The sequence below is a fragment of the Parus major genome, chromosome 26 (genome assembly GCF_001522545.3).
Source record: "Parus major isolate Abel chromosome 26, Parus_major1.1, whole genome shotgun sequence".
Lineage (NCBI taxonomy): Eukaryota > Metazoa > Chordata > Aves > Passeriformes > Paridae > Parus > Parus major.
Genome location: NC_031795.1, coordinates 4,946,831 through 4,965,374, shown reverse-complemented (window position 1 = coordinate 4,965,374; position 18,544 = coordinate 4,946,831). Strand labels below are relative to the sequence as shown.

The 18,544-nt window shown below is 49.5% G+C and overlaps 3 protein-coding genes and 1 long non-coding RNA gene across 8 annotated transcripts in view; 1 reads left to right on the top strand and 3 right to left on the bottom strand.

The window, feature by feature from the left end:
- PLEKHA6 (pleckstrin homology domain containing A6) overlaps positions 1-18,544 on the bottom strand; it is a 150,689-nt gene that overhangs the window by 44,674 nt on the left and 87,471 nt on the right. The window lies entirely within an intron of this gene.
- LOC107214871 (polymeric immunoglobulin receptor-like) lies at positions 463-11,328 on the bottom strand. The gene is made up of 11 exons (XM_015650634.2): positions 11,248-11,328; positions 7,665-7,760; positions 6,620-6,949; positions 6,133-6,462; positions 5,197-5,520; positions 4,492-4,806; positions 3,485-3,605; positions 2,888-3,006; positions 2,020-2,139; positions 1,831-1,889; positions 463-1,038 (listed from the first exon to the last, which is right to left on the bottom strand). Exons 2-11 carry the CDS (start codon positions 7,744-7,746, stop codon positions 913-915), a joined length of 1,926 nt encoding a protein of 641 aa, XP_015506120.1. The 5' UTR covers positions 7,747-7,760; positions 11,248-11,328; the 3' UTR covers positions 463-912.
- LOC117245545 lies at positions 9,117-14,127 on the top strand. Its single transcript, XR_004500302.1, has 3 exons — positions 9,117-9,618; positions 10,959-12,762; positions 13,636-14,127. It is a non-coding gene; the product is annotated as an uncharacterized LOC117245545 (long non-coding RNA).
- Positions 13,044-18,093, bottom strand: LOC107214874 (mucin-5AC-like). 5 transcript variants are annotated; one of them, XM_033519963.1, is made up of 6 exons: positions 17,667-18,093; positions 17,265-17,594; positions 16,270-16,708; positions 14,302-14,450; positions 13,836-13,881; positions 13,044-13,276 (listed from the first exon to the last, which is right to left on the bottom strand). In XM_033519963.1, exons 2-5 carry the CDS (start codon positions 17,404-17,406, stop codon positions 13,847-13,849), a joined length of 765 nt encoding a protein of 254 aa, XP_033375854.1. In that variant the 5' UTR covers positions 17,407-17,594; positions 17,667-18,093; the 3' UTR covers positions 13,044-13,276; positions 13,836-13,846. The 5 variants fall into 5 exon arrangements, with proteins under 5 accessions (XP_033375854.1, XP_033375851.1, XP_033375853.1 ...); XM_033519960.1 differs by having other exon boundaries at positions 14,306-14,450; XM_033519959.1 differs by lacking the exon at positions 13,836-13,881 and adding an exon at positions 15,096-15,208 and having other exon boundaries at positions 13,190-13,276.

Here is an 18,544-nt window from a genome sequence, read left to right as displayed (position 1 = left end):
GCCTCTCCACAGACCCTTCCCGGCCTCTCCACAGACCTGTCCCGGTCCCCGCACGCCTTTTCCGAGACCCAAAGCCCTTCCCACTGAGGGGATGCAGCCCTGGGGATGCGGCAGGTGAGCTCTCACCTCCCTCTGAGGGCTGGCAGGAAGGTGCAATGTGGATGTGAGAAGTGAGCAGGAGGGAGACACTGCCCTGCTCACCCCAGCACTGAAAGTCCGCAATTCGGGAATTATTTGTGTTTTATCCTCAGTGAAATTCGGGAATCTGCAATGTAGGGATAATTTGTGTTTATCCTCAGTGAGACTCGGTGTCTGCCAGCTAAGCCAGCCTGCCATTGCCACCTCTTCATAATTACAGCTTCCTACACTGCTTTATCTGTGGAATATTCAGCTTTTCCCACCCTTTCTGTGCCTGTCTGGGTGGGCTTTCTTGTGATATCCCACAGACCCTGAGTTCCCCAGTCTGCTGAAAGCCACTGGATTCTTTATTGATCATGCATACAAACACTCCAGACGTGTCTGGCCTGCAGGTGCTGCCCTCAGGTCGGGAAAGCTTAGGGAAATCAAAAGCATCAGATGCTGTTCTAAAGGGTTTTCCAGCTGCCTTTAAAAGAAAATGGGATTTTTTTTTTTTTCACAATGCTCCTTCTGGCCAGTGAGAGCCCAGTGTAGGAACTGGGGCTGCTGGTGGGACGAGCCACTCGAGTTCCTGCTGTTTCCCAGCCCAACCTCCTCACTCAGACCTGCACTTCCAGCCCCCTTGGGAATCAAACCATTCCTCCTAAATCACCACTCAAAGCTGAATTTAAGCAAAAAGAAAAAAAAAAGGTCAAGTTATAGCAAACTGTGGGATCAATGAATTGTGAAGTGATTCTCAAGGTAGAGGCAGTCCCAGGTGCTGCCACCTGCCCCTCAGACCCGGTCCTGGCTGGGGGACACGTCCAGGACTGCGCTGTCCCCACCGGAGCTGCGCTGGGCGATGCTGTCGGAGGTGACGAGGAAGGAGGAGTAGGCGAGGTCAGCGTCCTCCTTGGAGCTCTGGGAAGGACAGGAGCACAGTCAGGGGATGGGCAGCAGGGGAAAGGCAGCATTTTGGGGATATCCCAGGGTGACACAGGGACACTGGGGGAGTGGGATGATCCAGCTGATGTGAGCATCATCCTGGGAGGATCCCAAAAGCCTTTAGGTTTGGGATTCCTTGGCAAGCCTGGGTGCTGGCATCCACTCCCATGTCCTAAAACTGCTGGGCTTTCTTTACTGATCACTCCAGTTCAGCTCCTGGCACTGACAACACCTACACCTCTCCTGTTGGTAGGGACTTTGAAAGTCCCTACAGGCTTGAATCTGGCACCTGCAGCTACTGCCAAATGGTGCCACTGGACCATGATCCTACCCGAGGGGAGGGGAGGCAGAGAAAATTAGAGAAAGGCAGATAAAAGAAAAAAAAAACATAAATAAAATTAGCCCCTGCAATGGCCGAGCCCTCCCTGCCTCCCTGTGCCCCCTGAGCCACTGAGCAGTGGGATGTGATGGTTTCCAGCCATCTGCATATCGCAGTAATTCACATCTCTGGTAACAAACCCAACCTTCCTGACGCTGCCTGGGGCTGCCTTGGTTCATTTCTTGAAGCAAAGTGACATCTGTTAATGTCTCTGCTAAACCAGGGACTCAGGACAGGGGTGAGATCCACCCACGGGGGCTGGAACCAGGTAAAATGGAGAGCACCTGGGTACAAATAAAGCCCCTGGGAGGAGACTGCCCCTTTGGGACAGACTGCAGGGCTGTGGCCACGTCTCCCAGGTCAGTGGCCTCTCTCCTGCCTCCTCTTACCCTTTTTGCCTTCGTTGTGTCGGCAGTGCTTTCCGGAGCATCCGTGGTGGTGGTGGGCTCTGCAGGCAGAGAAAGGAAGGTGTTGGGGAGGGGGCAGTGCCTGGCAGGTGTTTCTGTGGCTTTTGTGGGGTATTTCAGCAAGGAGGGGCTGCCCCCGAGCCCAGGGCTGGGCTGGGATCAGCCCCTCACCGTCCCCTCCCATGGGGGTGTCCTGGATCTCCTTCGCGTTGTTGCTGGCACTGAGGTCCCTCACGCTCTCGAAGTCTGACATGCTGATGTTTGTCCTGTAGCTCCCCACGGACACCAGGTCTGGTGACAGGGAGGAGGAAAATCCCTCAGGTCTCACTCAGAGTGGGTGGGAGCACAACAAGACCCAAACCCTCTGTGCCAGGCGATGCTGTGACACAATGGGCAAAGCCTGTGGAGGGCTGGGCTCTGTCTCAGCCTGGACTCTGGGAATTGGAGCTCTCTGGATGGGTCAGTGTGAGGAGCAGGAGGTTGGAGCTCTCAGGGTGGGTCACAGGAGGAGCAGGGGGTTGGAGCTGTCTGGATGGGTCAGTGTGAGGAGCAGGGGGTTGGAGATCTCTGGGTGGGTCAGTGTGAGGAGCAGGGAGTTGGAGATCTCTGGATGGGTCACAGGAGGAGCAGGGGGTTGAAGCTCTCTGGATGGGTCAGTGTGAGGAGCAGGGGGTTGAAGCTCTCTGGATGGGTCAGTGTGAGGAGCAGGGGGTTGAAGCTCTCTGGATGGGTCAGTGTGAGGAGCAGGGGGTTGGAGCTCTCTGGATGGGTCAGTGTGAGGAGCAGGAGGTTGGAGCTTTCTGGATGGGTCAGTGTGAGGAGCAGGGGGTTGGAGCTGTCTGGATGGGTCAGTGTGAGGAGCAGGGGGTTGGAGCTCTCTGGATGGGTCAGTGTGAGGAGCAGGGGGTTGGAGCTGTCTGGATGGGTCACAGGAGGAGCAGGGACCTTCCTGCCCATCCTGGTGTGGTAGCAGGAGAGCAGCTCAGCCCAGCACTTAAACTCAGTGCTGCTGCTGTTTCCCAGAGAGGCAGGGACTCACCAGATCTCTTCAGCTGCCTGTATTTGAAAATGGCAAAAGCTGTCACAACAATCAGGATCAGACCAGCAAGAGGGCCCAGCACTAAGGCCAGAGTGTTAGAGCCATGGCTTTCCTCAGAGCTGGAACAGAGGGAGAGAAATCTCACTGAGAGCGATGCATGTGAAAATCCAGCAGGCTAAATTTGGGTGGGACGGTAATTCTGAGTGAGCATGGTGCAATTCAATCAATTAACTGGATTCTGGCACATGGAATAAAATAAAACCCAAATAAAAATATAGGCTTGAGGTCAACAGCTACATCAGCAGCTTGGTTATAAATACACAAAGGAAAGTTCTCTAATATTAACAGAAGTACTTTCAAATAGTACCTGGAATTTCTAATAATTTCCTTCTGATACTACTTTCTTGAATTAGAGATTAATTATGAGTCATCTTGCCCTTTGCTCTCACTTTTTATCTTCTCTGACATTTAAAGCAAAGTTCTTCAGGGCTGAGTTTTCTCGTGTGTTGCCAAACAACACACACAAGGTGTGTAAACACAATGGGTTTGTATAAACCCCACAAAAATGAGAAATGGCAGGGGATGGAGGGAACCAACCTTTCTGGGACAGCTCCTTTTCGCACCTCAGCATCGCTGTAGGCTCCTCCTGGGGGAACAGCTCCAGACTCACGGCTGGAATCAACATCCAGGAGCTCTGGGCTGTGCTTGGCATCGCTCCCTGTGTGTCCCAGGGAAGGAGGGTGGTTAGAGAGCAGCAGCATGAGAACTGGACACAAAAACTACAGGGATGTGTTTGGTGGACATGGAGCTGCTGTGGGTTTTGGCTTTCCATGAGAGGATCTTCAGAATGGGGGTTTGAGGCCTGAAATGCTCTCAGGCCAAATATTTTACTGCAAAAATCTCAAGTAGGATCTCTCTGCCTATGAATTTTGAAAGAGTCTTGCATTTCTAAGTAAAAAGGCTTGCATTTCTGAGTCCTGCCGCTAATGATTTCCAGACTGAATTTTGCATCCTTGCTTTGTTCTTATTCCTGGCTCCTTGCCCACCAAAAGCAATGACATGGGGCTGTTTCACTCCGTTTCCACATTGGCCATCACCCACTTAGGGGTGATACCCAGGGCTCTAATCTTTCTCTGCTTCTAACTATATTCCTCCCCCCAAACCATTTCAATTCCAAAATACTCCACCAAAGCCGAGGCTAAGCCCCTTGCTGTTGGTGTCAGCCTCTCCTGCTCCTTACTGGTTTCTTGTTTATTAAGATAAGAAGTTCCCTGGAGCAAGATCTCTGAACTTGATCATTTCTTTACCTGAAAGGTGCCAGATGTTGCCTAAACTAAATGATGCTACACATTGTGATAGGAGCAATTAACCAGCACGGGGTTAAAAGTAAAATTACTGTGGAAAGAGGTGAGCTTTTTATGACTGGGAAGTCAAAACTGAGCCAACGAAAACGTGAATGAAGGGAAATTGTGCAAATCAGGGAGGGCGCTGCTGGCACCTGCCCGGGATGCTGCGCTTCTGTTTCGAGCTGCTGCAGCCTAGCGGTGATGGAGAGCCCTCCCTGCACAAGGGACGAGCAGGGAAAGCCCTGCCCTGGAGCTCACCTGTGCTCACCCGCAGCTCCACGGCCATGGTTTCCCCAAAGGCACCGTTGCGTTTCACCCCACACCAGTACCAGCCTTCATCTTCCTCCGTCAGCGGGTCAAAGCTCAGCACAGCCGTCCTGGTGGATGCGTTACAGCTGGCACCCGGCCCTGGCAGCCCCTGATCCAGCGCTGGCAGCATGGAGCAGCCCGTGTAGTTCCACTTGCACCAGTACTTCTCGTAGGAGTAGTACTTGCAGGGGTAAGAGCAGGTTAAGTCCACCCTGGAGCCCACTTGTGCCTCCACTTCCTTTGGTCCTGTCAGCGCAGGTTCTCCTGCGAGGGCAAACGGGACATCAGGGGTGCTGGGGTTCAGTGGTGGGGTGGCCAGCAGGGATGGAGCTTCGAGAGAAAATGCTCCTTGTGCTGCTTAATTAACACTAAAGGTGTTGTTTATGGTTCTTCTCTTGCAGGAAAGTATTTCTTTGTTAAGAAATACATCATGAGAATTTTCTGTGAACACATTCCCACTAAACTGAAACCTTTCCTGTCTCAGTTTTGAAGCTGCTGGGGTGTTTGAAACTGCTTCTCTTTCTCCTAATTTTCTTGGGATTTACAGAGTTCAGGCTTGGAGCTCACCTCTCTTCCCAAAAAGGGCAGATTGCTCTCTTGGGGTGGTTCTGTCCCTCCTGAACAGGCAGAGAACTGCCAGTGCACACCTCTTACCTTCCACAACCTTCAGTTCTGTGGATGACTGCTGCTCCTTCAGTTCATTTGACATGCACCAGTAAAAGCCCTCGTCCTTGGCCTGCAGCTGGTTCAGGATGACGGTGACAGTTTTGTTTCCGGGGTTCTCGAACATGGCCACTCTTCCTTCATAGTTGTACTTCACGTAGCCGGTGTTGTCTATGATCTTGTCACATCCCTGGGGCCTCCACTTGCACCAGATCCTCGTGGAAGATTTCGTTAGAGGATTATAGAGGCACTCGAAGGTTGCTGAACTTCCTTTTTTTCCGGTTACCATGGTCTTTATCTGAGGGAAGTTTTTGTCTGTTGGCAAGAATGAAATGAGCAGTTATAAGAGTCTCACTTGTGTCTGTGGGGCACTCTCCCCAAAAAATCAACATTATCAGATCCAGCAAAGCTGCCATGGCTAAAGGAAGGCCAGACAAAGCTCAGGGGTGCAAACATCAGGAGATTGTCCTGACACTGGTGGGAACTGATCCTAAAGGATCAGTCAGGCCTTGCTTTTTTCCCAAATTCACCGAGTGCTGTTGGCTTTGTGGACAGAAATTCCAAAGCTTTGTTCCCTTTGCTAGAGGGACCCTCTACATCTGTCAGTTTGAGATTTAAGGAACTGGGGGCTTGAAGAGACAGCTTGCTTGCCTCAGACTGGGGCAGGGGGGTGGAATTTGTCTCCTGGAGTTGTGGGCTGGGGAGCAGAGCTATCCACTTCTGGGAAGGTGAAGTCTGGATACAAGCTTTATTTAGTGATGGTTTAGTATTTACAGGTGGTTAAATTGATAGAAAGAAGTGTGTAGATGAGAGAATAGGATAGTAGCAAAGAGAAATTCAAGTTCAAGAGAAATTAAAGTGAGACTGCTGGTGATGCTTTTGGAGAAAAGGAGAGAGGAAGGGGAAAACACCCTGGGAGCAGCTCACCCTCGTAGATAAACACGTCCAGTTCCTTCGATTTTCCTTCCTTCCCATATTCACCGGCCCCACAGTAGTACAAGCCTGTGTCTTCCCAGTCCATCTGAGTCATCGTGACACTGAAGGAGCCTGGAGGCTCCTCAAAAGCCAGCAGAACTCTCCCTTGGAAATCCGGATCAATGTTCCGATGGCTGTCGATGATGTTCCGGCAGCTGTCCTTCTCCTTCTTGCACAGGTACCTCCTCAGGTCCACAGTGTCCTCCCCAAAGCTGCAGGACACGGTCCAGGTGCTGCGGAGCTTCAAGTAGAAGAGCTCAGCTGCCTCAGGAACAGGTGGGGCTGTGCACAGACACAGTCAGGGGCTGGAATGAAACTTCCCTGAAAGCACCTGCGGCTCTCAGACACCCGACAGGCCTCGTTTAAAAGGGAGAGAGGGGGAAAAACTCAAAGCAAATGGTATTTTAGGGATTGCAGGATCCATAAAGGTTGTAATTACCTTCAGCAACACTGAGAATGACCCTGTGGGACAGCCCTCTGCCGTTGACCCCCACGCCGCACTGGAAGGTGCCGGCGTCCTCCAGCCTCAGCGCCGAGATGTTGATCTGGAAGTTCTCGGCATCGGGGTGGTCGGTGAGGGAGATTCTGTCCTGGTAGTCGGGAGCCACGTAGCGTGTGGCCACCACGGTGACACAGCGGGAGCCCAGCTCCCTGCACCAGTATTTCCTGTCGTGTCTGTTCACCGGCGTGCCAGGGTAGAAACATTTCAGGGTGACCGAGCCGCCCAGCACGCCATAGACCTGCCGAGGGCCGAACACGGGGCTGGAGACTGCGGGGAGAACAGGCTGCGTGTCAGGACGGGATTTCCTGAGCCAGATTCAGGCTCTCAGTGGCTGATCTGTTTCCCAAAAGACTTTCCCTTGAAACCCCCTCAGGCTCAGAAAATCGTGTCCACACCCTGTGTCCCCACGGCTGTGTGGCCTCCATGGCCTGTGAGGCCCCATGACCTGATTAAGATGCTCCCCATGATGCCTCAAAATTTTAACTTTTATATTTTTCAGGTCCTGTACTGCATTAGTGCCCAACTCCAAGCTCCATAGAGAGTGTTGGTAAGCTCTCTTTGCATTCTGGTCAGACAAAATAATCCTTCTGAGAACCTCAGGCCTTGAAAATCATAAACAAAAGTGAATTGCAGGGGGAGCGAACTGGGGGAATATGATTTCATTACCTAAAGCTGGAATTGGAGAATTAACCCCTGATATGCAAATGGACCAAACTTACATCTGTCTGAGAAACCCATGACCTTGTCCATTTTGGGTGTAGCCTCTTGGGAGGCTTCATCTGCCCTTAATGTACCCAAAGACCCTTCAATAAATTCAATATTATTCATTAAATATATCCACTTTTATCTTTTTAACTTTCTCTGTCCCCTGCTTCGAGGTAAGCCTGTTCCAGGCATCACCCAAACCCTCTTCATCCCTTCCCAGAGCCACCTCTGGTCCTTGGCCACCCCAAAATCCGTGCCCTGGGTGGGTGACACTCACTGGCTGCCTTGGGGAGGTATCTGCCTCTTGCAGACCCAGCCGGGAGCAGGGCGAGCAGGAAGAGGAACAGCAGTAATGTCATTTTTCTTGCATTCCCTGGAAAAGACGTGGAAGGTCTTGAATAATCACATTTGCAAAATGTTAAGAGTCTAATAAGCTTGGTGCTTGGAGGATATGAGGGTTGTGGCTGAGTAAAGTAGAGAGAAACACGGGTTTGAATTGCTCCTGTTGAAAAAAGGGAGTTGATATCTCTGTTCTTGCCTGGGTTGCTGCACAGGACAGGACTGCCCATGGATCTCACCCCAATATTCCCTCTGCCACAGAATTCCTGACTGGAGCTTGTATTTGCTGACTCTGTTTCCCTGATCTCTCCAAGGACACACAAAAGAGAAAATAGGGTGATATTTTCACCTCTACTATTTAATTCTTTCAGCTGTTGAGGAATTGAGTGAGCTGTAGGGATTTAGCTCAGCTCTGCTCCTCCAAAAATCAGATTTTATGTGTTTTTCCTGAGCCCACCTCTTGATCCACCTGCCTGTTCCAAGTTCATAGAAGGCACCCACAGGAGCTGATAAGAGGTGCCAAGGAAAACCTTTATAAACAATCAGAGAAATTTGATTTTGGGGCATCAAGTGACACGATTTTATTAAGGGTAATTCCCGGCAGAAGAAAAAAAGCTTTTATTTCCCTGTTAAGATGAAAGGTGTTCTGTTGTGCCTCTTCCTTGTATTGTGATTTCTCCTTGCTCAATGGCCACTTGTCCATGGCTAATAATTAACTCACTGAGCATGAAAAATTCTCTTTCAAACACATCCCAGAAGTAGCCAGCAGGGCAAACATAACAAATCCTGCAGAAAGCAAACACCGTGGCACAAAGAGGGCCTTGATGTTTGCCCCTGGCTGACAGCAGCTCCTCTGCCTCACTGCCCTCCAGCCTGTGGTGCAAGCAGGACCCAGCTCAGCCTTGCCCATTTTGCCAAAGCTGAAATAATCCGTTATTCTGATTTCTTCAAAAATTCCAGCTCGTTTTGGGGTACAGCCCACGTTGTTCTGTCAGCTCTGGAAGGGTTACCAAGATCTCAGCCTACCCAAACCTGGGGTTCCTGTGCTCTTGCACCACCAACACCTACAGCTCTGAGCTGGTTTAAAGTGTAAATGGATCAATTGCAACATAATGACCTTTTCTCTTGCTTTCCAGCTCAGGACAGATAATTTTGTTGTTGTTGTTGTCTTCATGTGGTCCTGGGAATGAATAAAAATCTCAGTTTTGATTTGGTGCTGGGCTCTAAACCTCGTTGCAGCTCCACTGGGTGACAAGGACATTTTAGTGATGTGTTTTTAATGTCTTTACCCTTAACACTGGCTGATGGTCATTTCCTGGACATTTCTCTGGACCTGGGTTGGGACCATCACCTTCCTCTCCAGTGCTATTTTCTGCCTAAATTTTGGTATTTTCCAGGTATCCAGCAGCAGTGCTCTCTGGCCAGGCTGGCTCTTCCAAATCTCATCCATTACAAGACTTTCCCCAGGTTTCTGTTGTGCTTTTGGGATTCTGTCAGTCCTAGGGAGAATTATCTTCAGATTTAAATTATCTTCAGATTTAAATTATCTTCAGATTTAAATTACCTTCAGATTTATAATTTGGAAGAGACCAGGACCTGACCCCCCCAAGTTGTGCAGACCTGAGCCAGCAGCTGCTCTGTCTGGGTACAGAATATCAGACTTCAATTCCCAAATTCTGCTGAATTCCTGCTGCAGGGATTGCCAGGGATCAGCCCAGTCCAGCACATTAGATATTAACTATTGCTCCTGCCAATGAACAGTGTCAAGGCCATGGGATTGACAAAACACCAAATGTTTAATTGTGACATTTGTCATTCCAGCCTGGGAGCCCTTCTGGATTTTTGTGGAATGTTTGCTGCTATTCAAATAGTTGAGAAATAATAATATAGAGGTAATAGATTGCATATATTCTATATATTTTATATACAGGTAATGTTTCCCCCCTCAAATCCTTTTGATCCATGGGGAAGCTGTGCAGATGCCAATTGTTGTAGGGAGATTTGTGCTGTGAGGAAGTTCTGGAGGCTTCTGTGCCCAGAAAAAGGGTGCAGCAACAAATTTCATCCTGCACAGGACTGGATTACTCACATCTTCAAATGCCCATCAAGGTCACTGCTGATCTTGCCTGGCCATGGGTTTTATTTTCTGCAGTGGAATGGGGAAAAACCACCAATCCACCCCATTTTCATGGGGGTAAGAATGCGCAATTAACTTGCAGATAAAAGATTGAGCTGAAACACGTGCAGAAAATAAACATTTCCATCTAAGCAGATGCCTCCTTTACAATTCTGAGAAAATAAACAGGAGGGGCTCGTTTGGTGATGCAGTGAGCAGAAACACTTTGATAGAACTTGCTGAAGAGTATCAGGATTTACCAAGAAATCAGCAGTTTTTAGAAATGCCTGCAGTGCTTGGGACTCTCTGAACTAAGAATGTTTGTGTCAGTTAAACATATGAGCAACATATTTCAGAAAAAAAATTAAATAGAATAAACAGGCAGCTCTCAAGGCAGTGACTGAAATCCCAGCTGAGATTGTGCTGCTGCCCAATTTTATCTGCTGTTGGATCCATTCTACACTAACCTGAGACCTGATTTTATGTTCCTTTCAGATCCTCCACGCACCCTCTTGTTGTTTTTCAGATCAGACCTTCATGGTTCATTTGTTTCTTGGGCTGAAAAGTGAAACCAACTTCAGCACCATGATATTTATTTTAGTTTAATTCTCCTCTGCCTGCAAGGAGCAGGAACATCCCATGGCCCAAGAGGCTGGAGGGATGGATGATGCCAGTGTGGAGTCATTAACAATTGCAATTAGGTGATGATTATTTGTACTTGAGGAATGTATTAAATCTACAGGAATGTTCCCTGTGCAGAGTGGGAATTCAGGGGTGTAGGACCCTTCACTGGTCTGAGTGGGACAGGGGATCCTCTGATTTCATTTTTAGGAGACCACATCCCGTCCATTCATTTAAGCTTCAGGTTCTATTTGTCTTCCTGTAACTGTACAAACTTCTCAGGGAGCTTCTAAAGGAGCTCCTTTAGGACACAACTGCAGCAATTCTCTTCTAAAATTTCAAAATCTGATGGTTCAAAAGCCAGTAATGACCTCAGGCTGAATCACAAAATTTAGATTACTACGGTAATATTTACTAACTTTTATTTCCCATGTTAAAACTTAAAGCAAATATTGTAATGATAATTAATCTGTTGGGTTTTTTTTTTTTTTTCAGAAACTAAATATTAAAAACCTGCTGCAGAGAAGAAACCATAACTTCCATAAGGCTGTTCCTGTGGCTCTTTCAGAAGAAATCAGCCTCCCACCAGTGAGCTCTGAACATGAAATGGTTCCAAACCTTCCCTCCCATGTGAAGAAGGATCCTCAAAATTGGCTCAAGACTCATTTTCTTCTCCTTCCCCATCCCACCACGGCCCTACAAAATCTCAAATCTTTTTTTTTTTTTTTTTACAAAAGCTTAAATCTTTGTGCATTCCCAAAGATGCCCAAGCAGCGTTACTTACACCCCAGGCACTTCTGGCTTTCCCTGTCGGGCGGGTGCTGGGACGTGCTGTGAGTGTCCTGTGTCCCCACGGGGCTGTGGCAGTGCCAGCCTGCTTTAAATACTCCCTGCACCTTCAGCCCTGCATTTCCACCTCTTGTGCCTTAAAGGAACAACATCCAGCAGCGCTGCCAGGTGAGCTCTGCCCACGGCAAAGCCCAGCCAGTGCCCAGCCCAGCCCTGCTGTCCCTCCAGGTGTCCCCACCACAGCCACCCCAGCCTGGGGGGCTCCCAGGAAAACTCCAGGGCTCCTCTGCCTCCTTTGGGAAGGAGCTTGGTGGCTCTCTGTGGTCAAATCCATGGAGAGTCTTTTGGGTACCTCTGTGCCAGCTTTTTGTTTGGGCAGGACTGAGCAGCCAGGGCAGCTGTGATTCCTTGCTTTGCCTCCTTTTAATGATGCAAAAGCAGGAATTCCTTCTAACTGGGGGGTCACACGGAGCTTTCCTCGCCCACTCTGTGGAAACTGATGTGTTTGAAGAGCATGGCAGCTCCTGCAGTGCCTGAGAGCAGCAAGTCCTGACCCAGTACTGGGATCTTCAACAGATTTCTCACATCCTAAAGCCAGCCTTGGAAATGCCTTTTGTTTAGCTGAGAGTGTTGAGCTCCATTTTTTCCATGAATGTGCAGCTTTTGGGGTGAGGAAGGAGCTCTTGGGGTGAGGAAGGAGCTTTTGGGGTGAGGAAGGAACTCTTGGGGTGAGGAAGGAGCTTTTGGGGTGAGGAAGGAGCTTTTGGGGTGAGGAAGGGTCTCTTGGGGTGAGAAAGGAGCTTTTGGCTGTCGCTGTGCTTGGTGGGGACCTTGGACCGAGCCACCACCACCTCTCCTCGATGGGAACAAACCCCGATCCCTCCCACCCTTCCCACCCTTCCCACCATTCCAAACATTCCCCAGGGAATGCTGGCATTGCTTTTTTGCCTCGTGGCCACGGAGCTGTGCTGGCTGGACCACAGTGGACACAGCTGTGTTTGCTCTCCTGGAGCTCCCACTCTCCCAGGCACGGATCCCTCGGGATCCCTTCCCTGCTGGGTCCTGCAGAGGGATGGAAATGTGGTTTTAAGACCTTGCAGAGGAAGGTGGGATGGGCAGAGGAAAACCTGGCAGAAATATGGGAACCTTTAACTCCTGGTGCATCTCAAGGAGGAAAAATGAACCCAAGGCTAATAAATAGGGTTTTTTTAACCAAACCCCCCTTTTCACCCTCAGCATTTCCAGTAAATCCAATCCATGGCCTCATGTAAATATATTTGAAATGTATTTCCTTGCTTTAGCACATGAGGAAGCGTTTCCCTGCCAAGCCACAGGTTCCAAAGCATTTTGGCATCTCCAGAAAACAAACAACCTTCGGATTGCTTTTATTTGGGGAGTGCAGATTGCAGCATGAGCCACGATCTGAGTGTGAAACCAGCGCTGCTGCTCGGGGCTGGGCTGTGTTTCAATTTGAGCTGCTTCTGAAGCTCTGGATATCCCTGCAGGAGAGGTGAAGGAAAAATAGCACTTTGGGAACGTGGGTGGCTGAGAAACTGAAATCAGACGTGGTTTATGTGTTGCAAAATGACTCCGTGGATCAGGATTTAAAAAAAAAACCAAAAACAGTAAAATCCTTATTATTTTTAGTAATCTGGTCCCTTCCAACCCAAACCATTCTGTGATTTTCTGATATTTTGCCTCTTACTGAGCAACCCTGAAGCCAAAAAGATCCTTCCCTCCTCACCCCTTTTTTTACCTTTCCCTCAAGGAAACAACCCACAAATAGCTGGGTTCAGGTGCGTTATTTTATTCTCTTTTCTCCAAAACACGGAGCTGTTTGGGCAGTGTGGGGGTTCAGCTTTCACTAAAGGGGATTTGGGTTCTGGGGAAAGCACTGGGAGGTGTTGGGGGCTTGTCTTTCCACAGAGAAAATTCCCAGCTCAGGTACCCAGGGGCTTCCACAGCAGATTCTGGCTCAAGTCTTCATCAGACACCTGGAAAAGTAATTTTTCTCCGTAGAGTGACTGTAAAAGAGTGAAACAGAAGAGAAGCTGTGATCTGGCATTGCCTCTCTGTGGTATTTGTAGAAGTCATTTCATAGATATTTCTGGGTTTATGCCAGTATTGGTATTTTAAATGATATTTTAAGGAGCTCTGGGAACAGAAAGGTGGAGAAACCCAGGCCAGAAGGGACTTCTGGAGCCAACCTCCTGCTCAGTTAAGAGAATTATCCCAGATTTTACCCCAGCCCAGACATCTGGGAAGAAAAGGCACAAATAATTGCTGGGTTTCATTCTCCATTTTAGGAGTTTTTCACACAATGTTGGTTTATTTTCAAGGTTTTAGGGGAGGTGTAATTTTTCTTTCTATTCTTTACATTTAGGACCAGAAGACCCCTGTTGGCTCTGAGTGCACTGGAGTGAGAACATGAAATCACCAAATTTCTGAGCCACTATTCCACTAATTTTTTATTCAGTGGAGTCCTTCTCACTGATAGAAATTCCCACAGATCAAATACACTTTAAATGATGATTTTTACAGGAGCTTTTCTCTAAAAAAGCACCAAAAATCTGAGACTCTTCCATAGAAGCTGGTCATCCTGATATTTCCAAGGATAACAGAGATTGTCCTGCACAATAGAACACAGAAGAATGGCATGGTTGCAACACAGTGAACAATAATTACTTCTGTGTAATTCTGATAAGTAATCAGGATTTACTGAAAGAGGCAGGAAGGGCAATAACAGCTTTACTACTTGCAATCAAAAATTATAATCGACCCTACAATAAATATATAAACTTTATGTAGGATTTAATCCAAGTCTTGTGAAATCCATGGTTTAACGTTCCTTGGTAAGGAATAAAGGCAAGAGTTTGGCGGCAGAATGTGATTCTTGGACTGTGGATTGTAATTCCTGGACTGCAGTCCTGGTGCCTCTCCTGTGGAGGTGTTTTCCTTACCAAGCCACAGATTCCCTGCTCAAAATTTGGTTTATTCTCTTTTATCAAGGGAGATGATCCTTGCAGTGCCAGTTGCAGCAAACACCCACCTACATTTGTCAGAGCCCATCCTGAATTCCTGCTCTTCTCCTGGACTCGGGCTCTCCTCCATCCCTTCCTCCCTTCCAGGGCTCCTCCATCCCTTCTTCCCTTCCAGCCAAAGCTGGCTCCAGGCTCCCCGTGGGGCTTCTTTCCTCTCCTTTAAAACAAAACACACGGATGCACTGCAGGGAACACCCCCCTAGCACCTCTCTAAGTGTTCCAGTGGGTCAGACACCAAATGAGGCCATTATTTCACAGTTTCCTTCCTGTGAATAAGGAATGTCCCCTCACCGCTGTCACGGCCAAAGGTTTTCTGTCCCTAAGTTTATTTCTATGGATATAACATGGTCTGGATTAAGACAGGTGCACGTGTCTTTGCAAATCAGTTATTACAAGGGATTTTTTTGGGCCTGTCTTTGTCAGCTTTGCATGGAATGAGCTGGATTTGGCCACAGAAGCTGCCCAGAGTGAAGCCACTCACACCACACAGGTCCCTCCCTCCCTCCAGGATTTTCTATCACCCACAGAGCCACAAACCCTCCACAGACAAAATCCCAGCCTTGCTTTCAGCAGGGCTTCAGCATTTCCTTCATTTGCTTTGCATTTGAAATTTGAAATCTGCATTTGAGCAGGTTGAAAACAAAACCAAACAACCCCTCAAGGACTTTGCTTGCAGGTCTGGGGCTGCGGAACAGACACGTGTCCGGGCAATGGAAACATTCCACGGGTCAGACTCCAGCCCTTGGAAATTTAAACCAAAACAACCACTGCCACCCCAAAAGGTGATTCCTGGCCAGTTTACCTGTCTGCTTTTGAAGCTTGATTTTGGCCAGGGTGAGGATGGTGATGGTGATGCAAATCAGCAAAAGCAGAGCTGGTAACACAGCTGGGAGCAGCCGTGGTTCACCCGAGGAGCTGGGAAGATGAACCACCAGGGTTTAATTAGGTTTGGAGTCACCTTCGTGGTTCATCAAGGTGGTTGTTTTCACACTAAAGGGTACCAAGGAGTTGTAAGCTCTGACTGAATCAAAGAAAAGTCAACAGAGTCAAGGAGAGTCGCAATCATTTGATCTGGAGTTTGGCTTATGAGGAAGTGATTTCTACGGCTGCCGTGTGGGGTTTGTGCTGCCAGCTGAATTAGTCCCTCCAAAGGGAAAATGAGCTGTTTGCACAATACAAATTCACAAGAAACACAGCTTTTGGTGAGTTGTCACATTTTTGGAAGGTGCCTTCCCCCCTTCTGTCAGGCTGACAGGGAGATGTGGCTTGGGGGAAGCTGGGGTGGGGAGGATGCGGATCCGAGGTGCCCATCTCGGGATTGAACTGGATTTGTGGACTTTGCCCAGCTGGGCTCTGGCTGACCCTGCAATTCCTGGTGCATCTGCACCACATCCCCTCAGCAGGGCTGGCTGGTGGCCACAGCTGGGGGAGAAGCTGGAGCTGCTCACAGGGAGCACAGGGGGCAAATCCACTGGGAAGCCGCTTGCACTGGGGTGAGACACAGGAACTGGTGTGGAGAACGACCAGGGAACAATTCCTGCCCAAAACACTGCCAGGCTTTGGCTGGACCTCACCCAAAGCTCACTCCTGGTTAAACAGCGAGCTCCCACACTGCCCGTGGGCTGCTGGCTGCTGCAGGGCTCGGGGAAGGGGTGTCCTGAGCTGTGCAGCAGCCACACGTTCACCAGGGCTATTGCTCAAGCCTCAGCAACATTCCCAAGGTCCTGTCCCCATCCTGAGCCCAGGGAAACAGGCAGGAGCACGGCTGTTGACTCTGGCATCTGCTCCACAGGAGCAGCCAGCACCGGGAGGGTCAGAGACAAGTTCAAAGTGTGCAGGGACACGAGGCGACCTCGCCACCTTCTCTCCCTTTTCATGTCTCCTGGAGGTGTTTTCAGCCGTGCACAACTTCCACAGGGCCCTGGGGAATGGGGCAGACAGGGTGAGAAGCACCAAGGGTGTGGCTGTGGACTCACCTCTCCTGAAAGGCTTCACCTGGGGAGGTTGCAGAGGTGCCAGGGATGGCAGAGGGTAGCAGGGAGATGCTGCTGTGGGTGACACTGGCCATGGTATCCTTGGGGACACTGGCCATGGTGACACTGGCCATGGTGGTGTGGGTGACACTGGCCATGGTGTCCTTGGGGACAGTGCCCATGGTGGTGCCGTGGGTGACACTGCCCATGGTGGTGTCCTTGGGGACAGTGCCCATGGTGTCCTTGGGGACACTGGCCATGGTGTCCTTGGGGGCAGTGCCCATGGTGACACTGGCCATGGTGGTGCTGTGGGTGACACTGGCCATGGTGGTGTCCTTGGGGACAGTGCCCATCACGTCTGCCATCCTCCCGTGCCTGGCCGTGCTGGGGGCAGCAGGACTTGGTGCCGTGGCTGTTCCTGGGTCCCATGAGGAGCAGGTTCCTACAGAGAATTTTGTTTAATAAAAGTTTATTTTGAGGCTTTAATCCCCACTCTTTGGCAGAGGCAATGCGTTTGTTGGATTTACTGAAGATTTACACATTTCACCTCGCGTCTCACGTGAAAAACCACCAGACTGGGGCATTTCTGCTCTCCTGGGAGTGCTTAGAAAGCACCAGTGAAAACCTGAATACCTGGCAAACATCCTACTCTAACCCCACTCCTTCTGCCTTTGCCAGAGGAGCAGTTCCATGGATCTGGCTGTTTACACTCTGCAGTTTCTCAAGATAACCTTCAGCTTATCCTCAGAGCCAAACACCTCCCTGAGCTGCACTTGCCAGGACCAGGATGTCAGCTCCTGGGGATTTGCATCGTAATGAATCAATAATAGAACCCAAACCTATCAAATTTCTTTGGAAAGCTCAGCTCTCTCACCCCTGAAAACCTCCCCCATCGCCTCGGCTGCTCGCTCACAATTAAAGGAGATTTCATTTCCTTTAATGCCGTTTCTCACGGTGTGGAATGGTTTGGGGACCACCCAGGCCGTGCCACCACCTACCCTTGTGGATGAGCAGCTTCAGCGAGGCCGTGAGCTCTGTGTGCCCACTCCTGGCCCCACACCAGTACCAGCCTTCATCCTCCTCCCTCAGCTGCCTCAGCAGCACCGTGTAGCTCCCACGCTCGGGGTGGCTGCTGGACATCTGTATCCGCCCTCGGTAGGACTCCAGCACAAACCCCTCGTCATCCAGCAGCACTGTGCAGCTCCCTCCCTGCCACCTGCACAGGTACTTCTTCTCGTAGGTGCCCTTGGGGTCGTGGTGGCACTGGAAGGACAGCGAGCCCCCGGCGGTGCCGCTGAGGAATTTGGGTCTCCTGGGAAGGGCAGAGGCTGCAGGGGAGGATGCAGAATTAGCGTTTCACGCCCCTCAGCCAGCGCTGAGCTCCCCGTGCCCTGTCCTACCTGTGGCCACCAGCAGAACCACCTCCTGCAGGCTGTCCTGACCCCTCGGGCCTTGTGTCCCACACAGATACAGCCCCGAATCTTCCTGCTTTAAGTCGTTTATCAGGACTTTGGAAGCTCCAGAGCTGTCCTGAGGGCTGATAACGATCCGTCCTTGGTACCTCCTGCCCACGTAGCCGTCAGAGCTGGCGATGAGAGTGCAGCTCCTTCTGCCCACTTTGCACCAGAACCTCTTGTGGTCACTCTGGGTGTCCCCAGAGGGGCACAGGACTGTGACAGAGCCGTGGAGATCCCCTCGGACGAGTTGGGTTGGCCTGGATACGACGGCGTCTGCAGGGAGAGAGCAGGACAGGAGCTGTCAGCACACAGCTCCCAAAAACCTGCCCCATCCTTTGGGCTCTACAGCTCAGGCCGTGCCCCTGAGCGCTGCCCTAGGATAATAAATAGATAAATAAGAAATATTCATCTTCTTTAGATTATAACACCTCAAAAATATCCACACACACATAGTTCACACCCTGAAACTCCAGCAGTTATTTCCTTTACTTCTCCAAAACCCCTTCACTCAGACATTTCCCCTGTGCCCTTCCCTGGAATCTCCAAACCTCTGTTTCCAACAGGCAGGAAAGGGTTTCCTTTCACATTTCTGAACAGCTGAGTTGGCCAAACCTGGCTGCTTTTATACCCCAAAATTATAAATATCATATATCAATATCTAACATAGATATGATAGATTTATATATAATATAGTATATTGATATTAAATATATAATATATAATATGTAATATATAATATATAATATATACTATATAATATATAGTATATAATATATAATATATAGTATATAATATATAATATATAATATATAATATAATAT

Excerpts from the sequence above, each read along its gene's own strand:
- LOC107214871 (XM_015650634.2), bottom strand. The coding sequence starts at position 7,746 with ATGACATTACTGCTGTTCCTCTTCCTGCTCGCCCTGCTCCCGGCTGGG. Across the intron at positions 3,606-4,491 it reads GGAGCTGCGGGTGAGCACAG|GGAGCGATGCCAAGCACAGC; the intron begins GTGAGCTCCAGG and ends TGGGACACACAG. Across the intron at positions 2,140-2,887 it reads CAGGCAGCTGAAGAGATCTG|ACCTGGTGTCCGTGGGGAGC; the intron begins GTGAGTCCCTGC and ends CCCTGTCACCAG.
- LOC107214874 (XM_033519959.1), bottom strand. The coding sequence starts at position 17,406 with ATGTCCAGCAGCCACCCCGAGCGTGGGAGCTACACGGTGCTGCTGAGG. Across the intron at positions 16,709-17,264 it reads GAAGCTGCTCATCCACAAGG|GAACCTGCTCCTCATGGGAC; the intron begins GTAGGTGGTGGC and ends AATTCTCTGTAG. Across the intron at positions 15,209-16,269 it reads GGTGAAGCCTTTCAGGAGAG|CTCCTCGGGTGAACCACGGC; the intron begins GTGAGTCCACAG and ends TCATCTTCCCAG.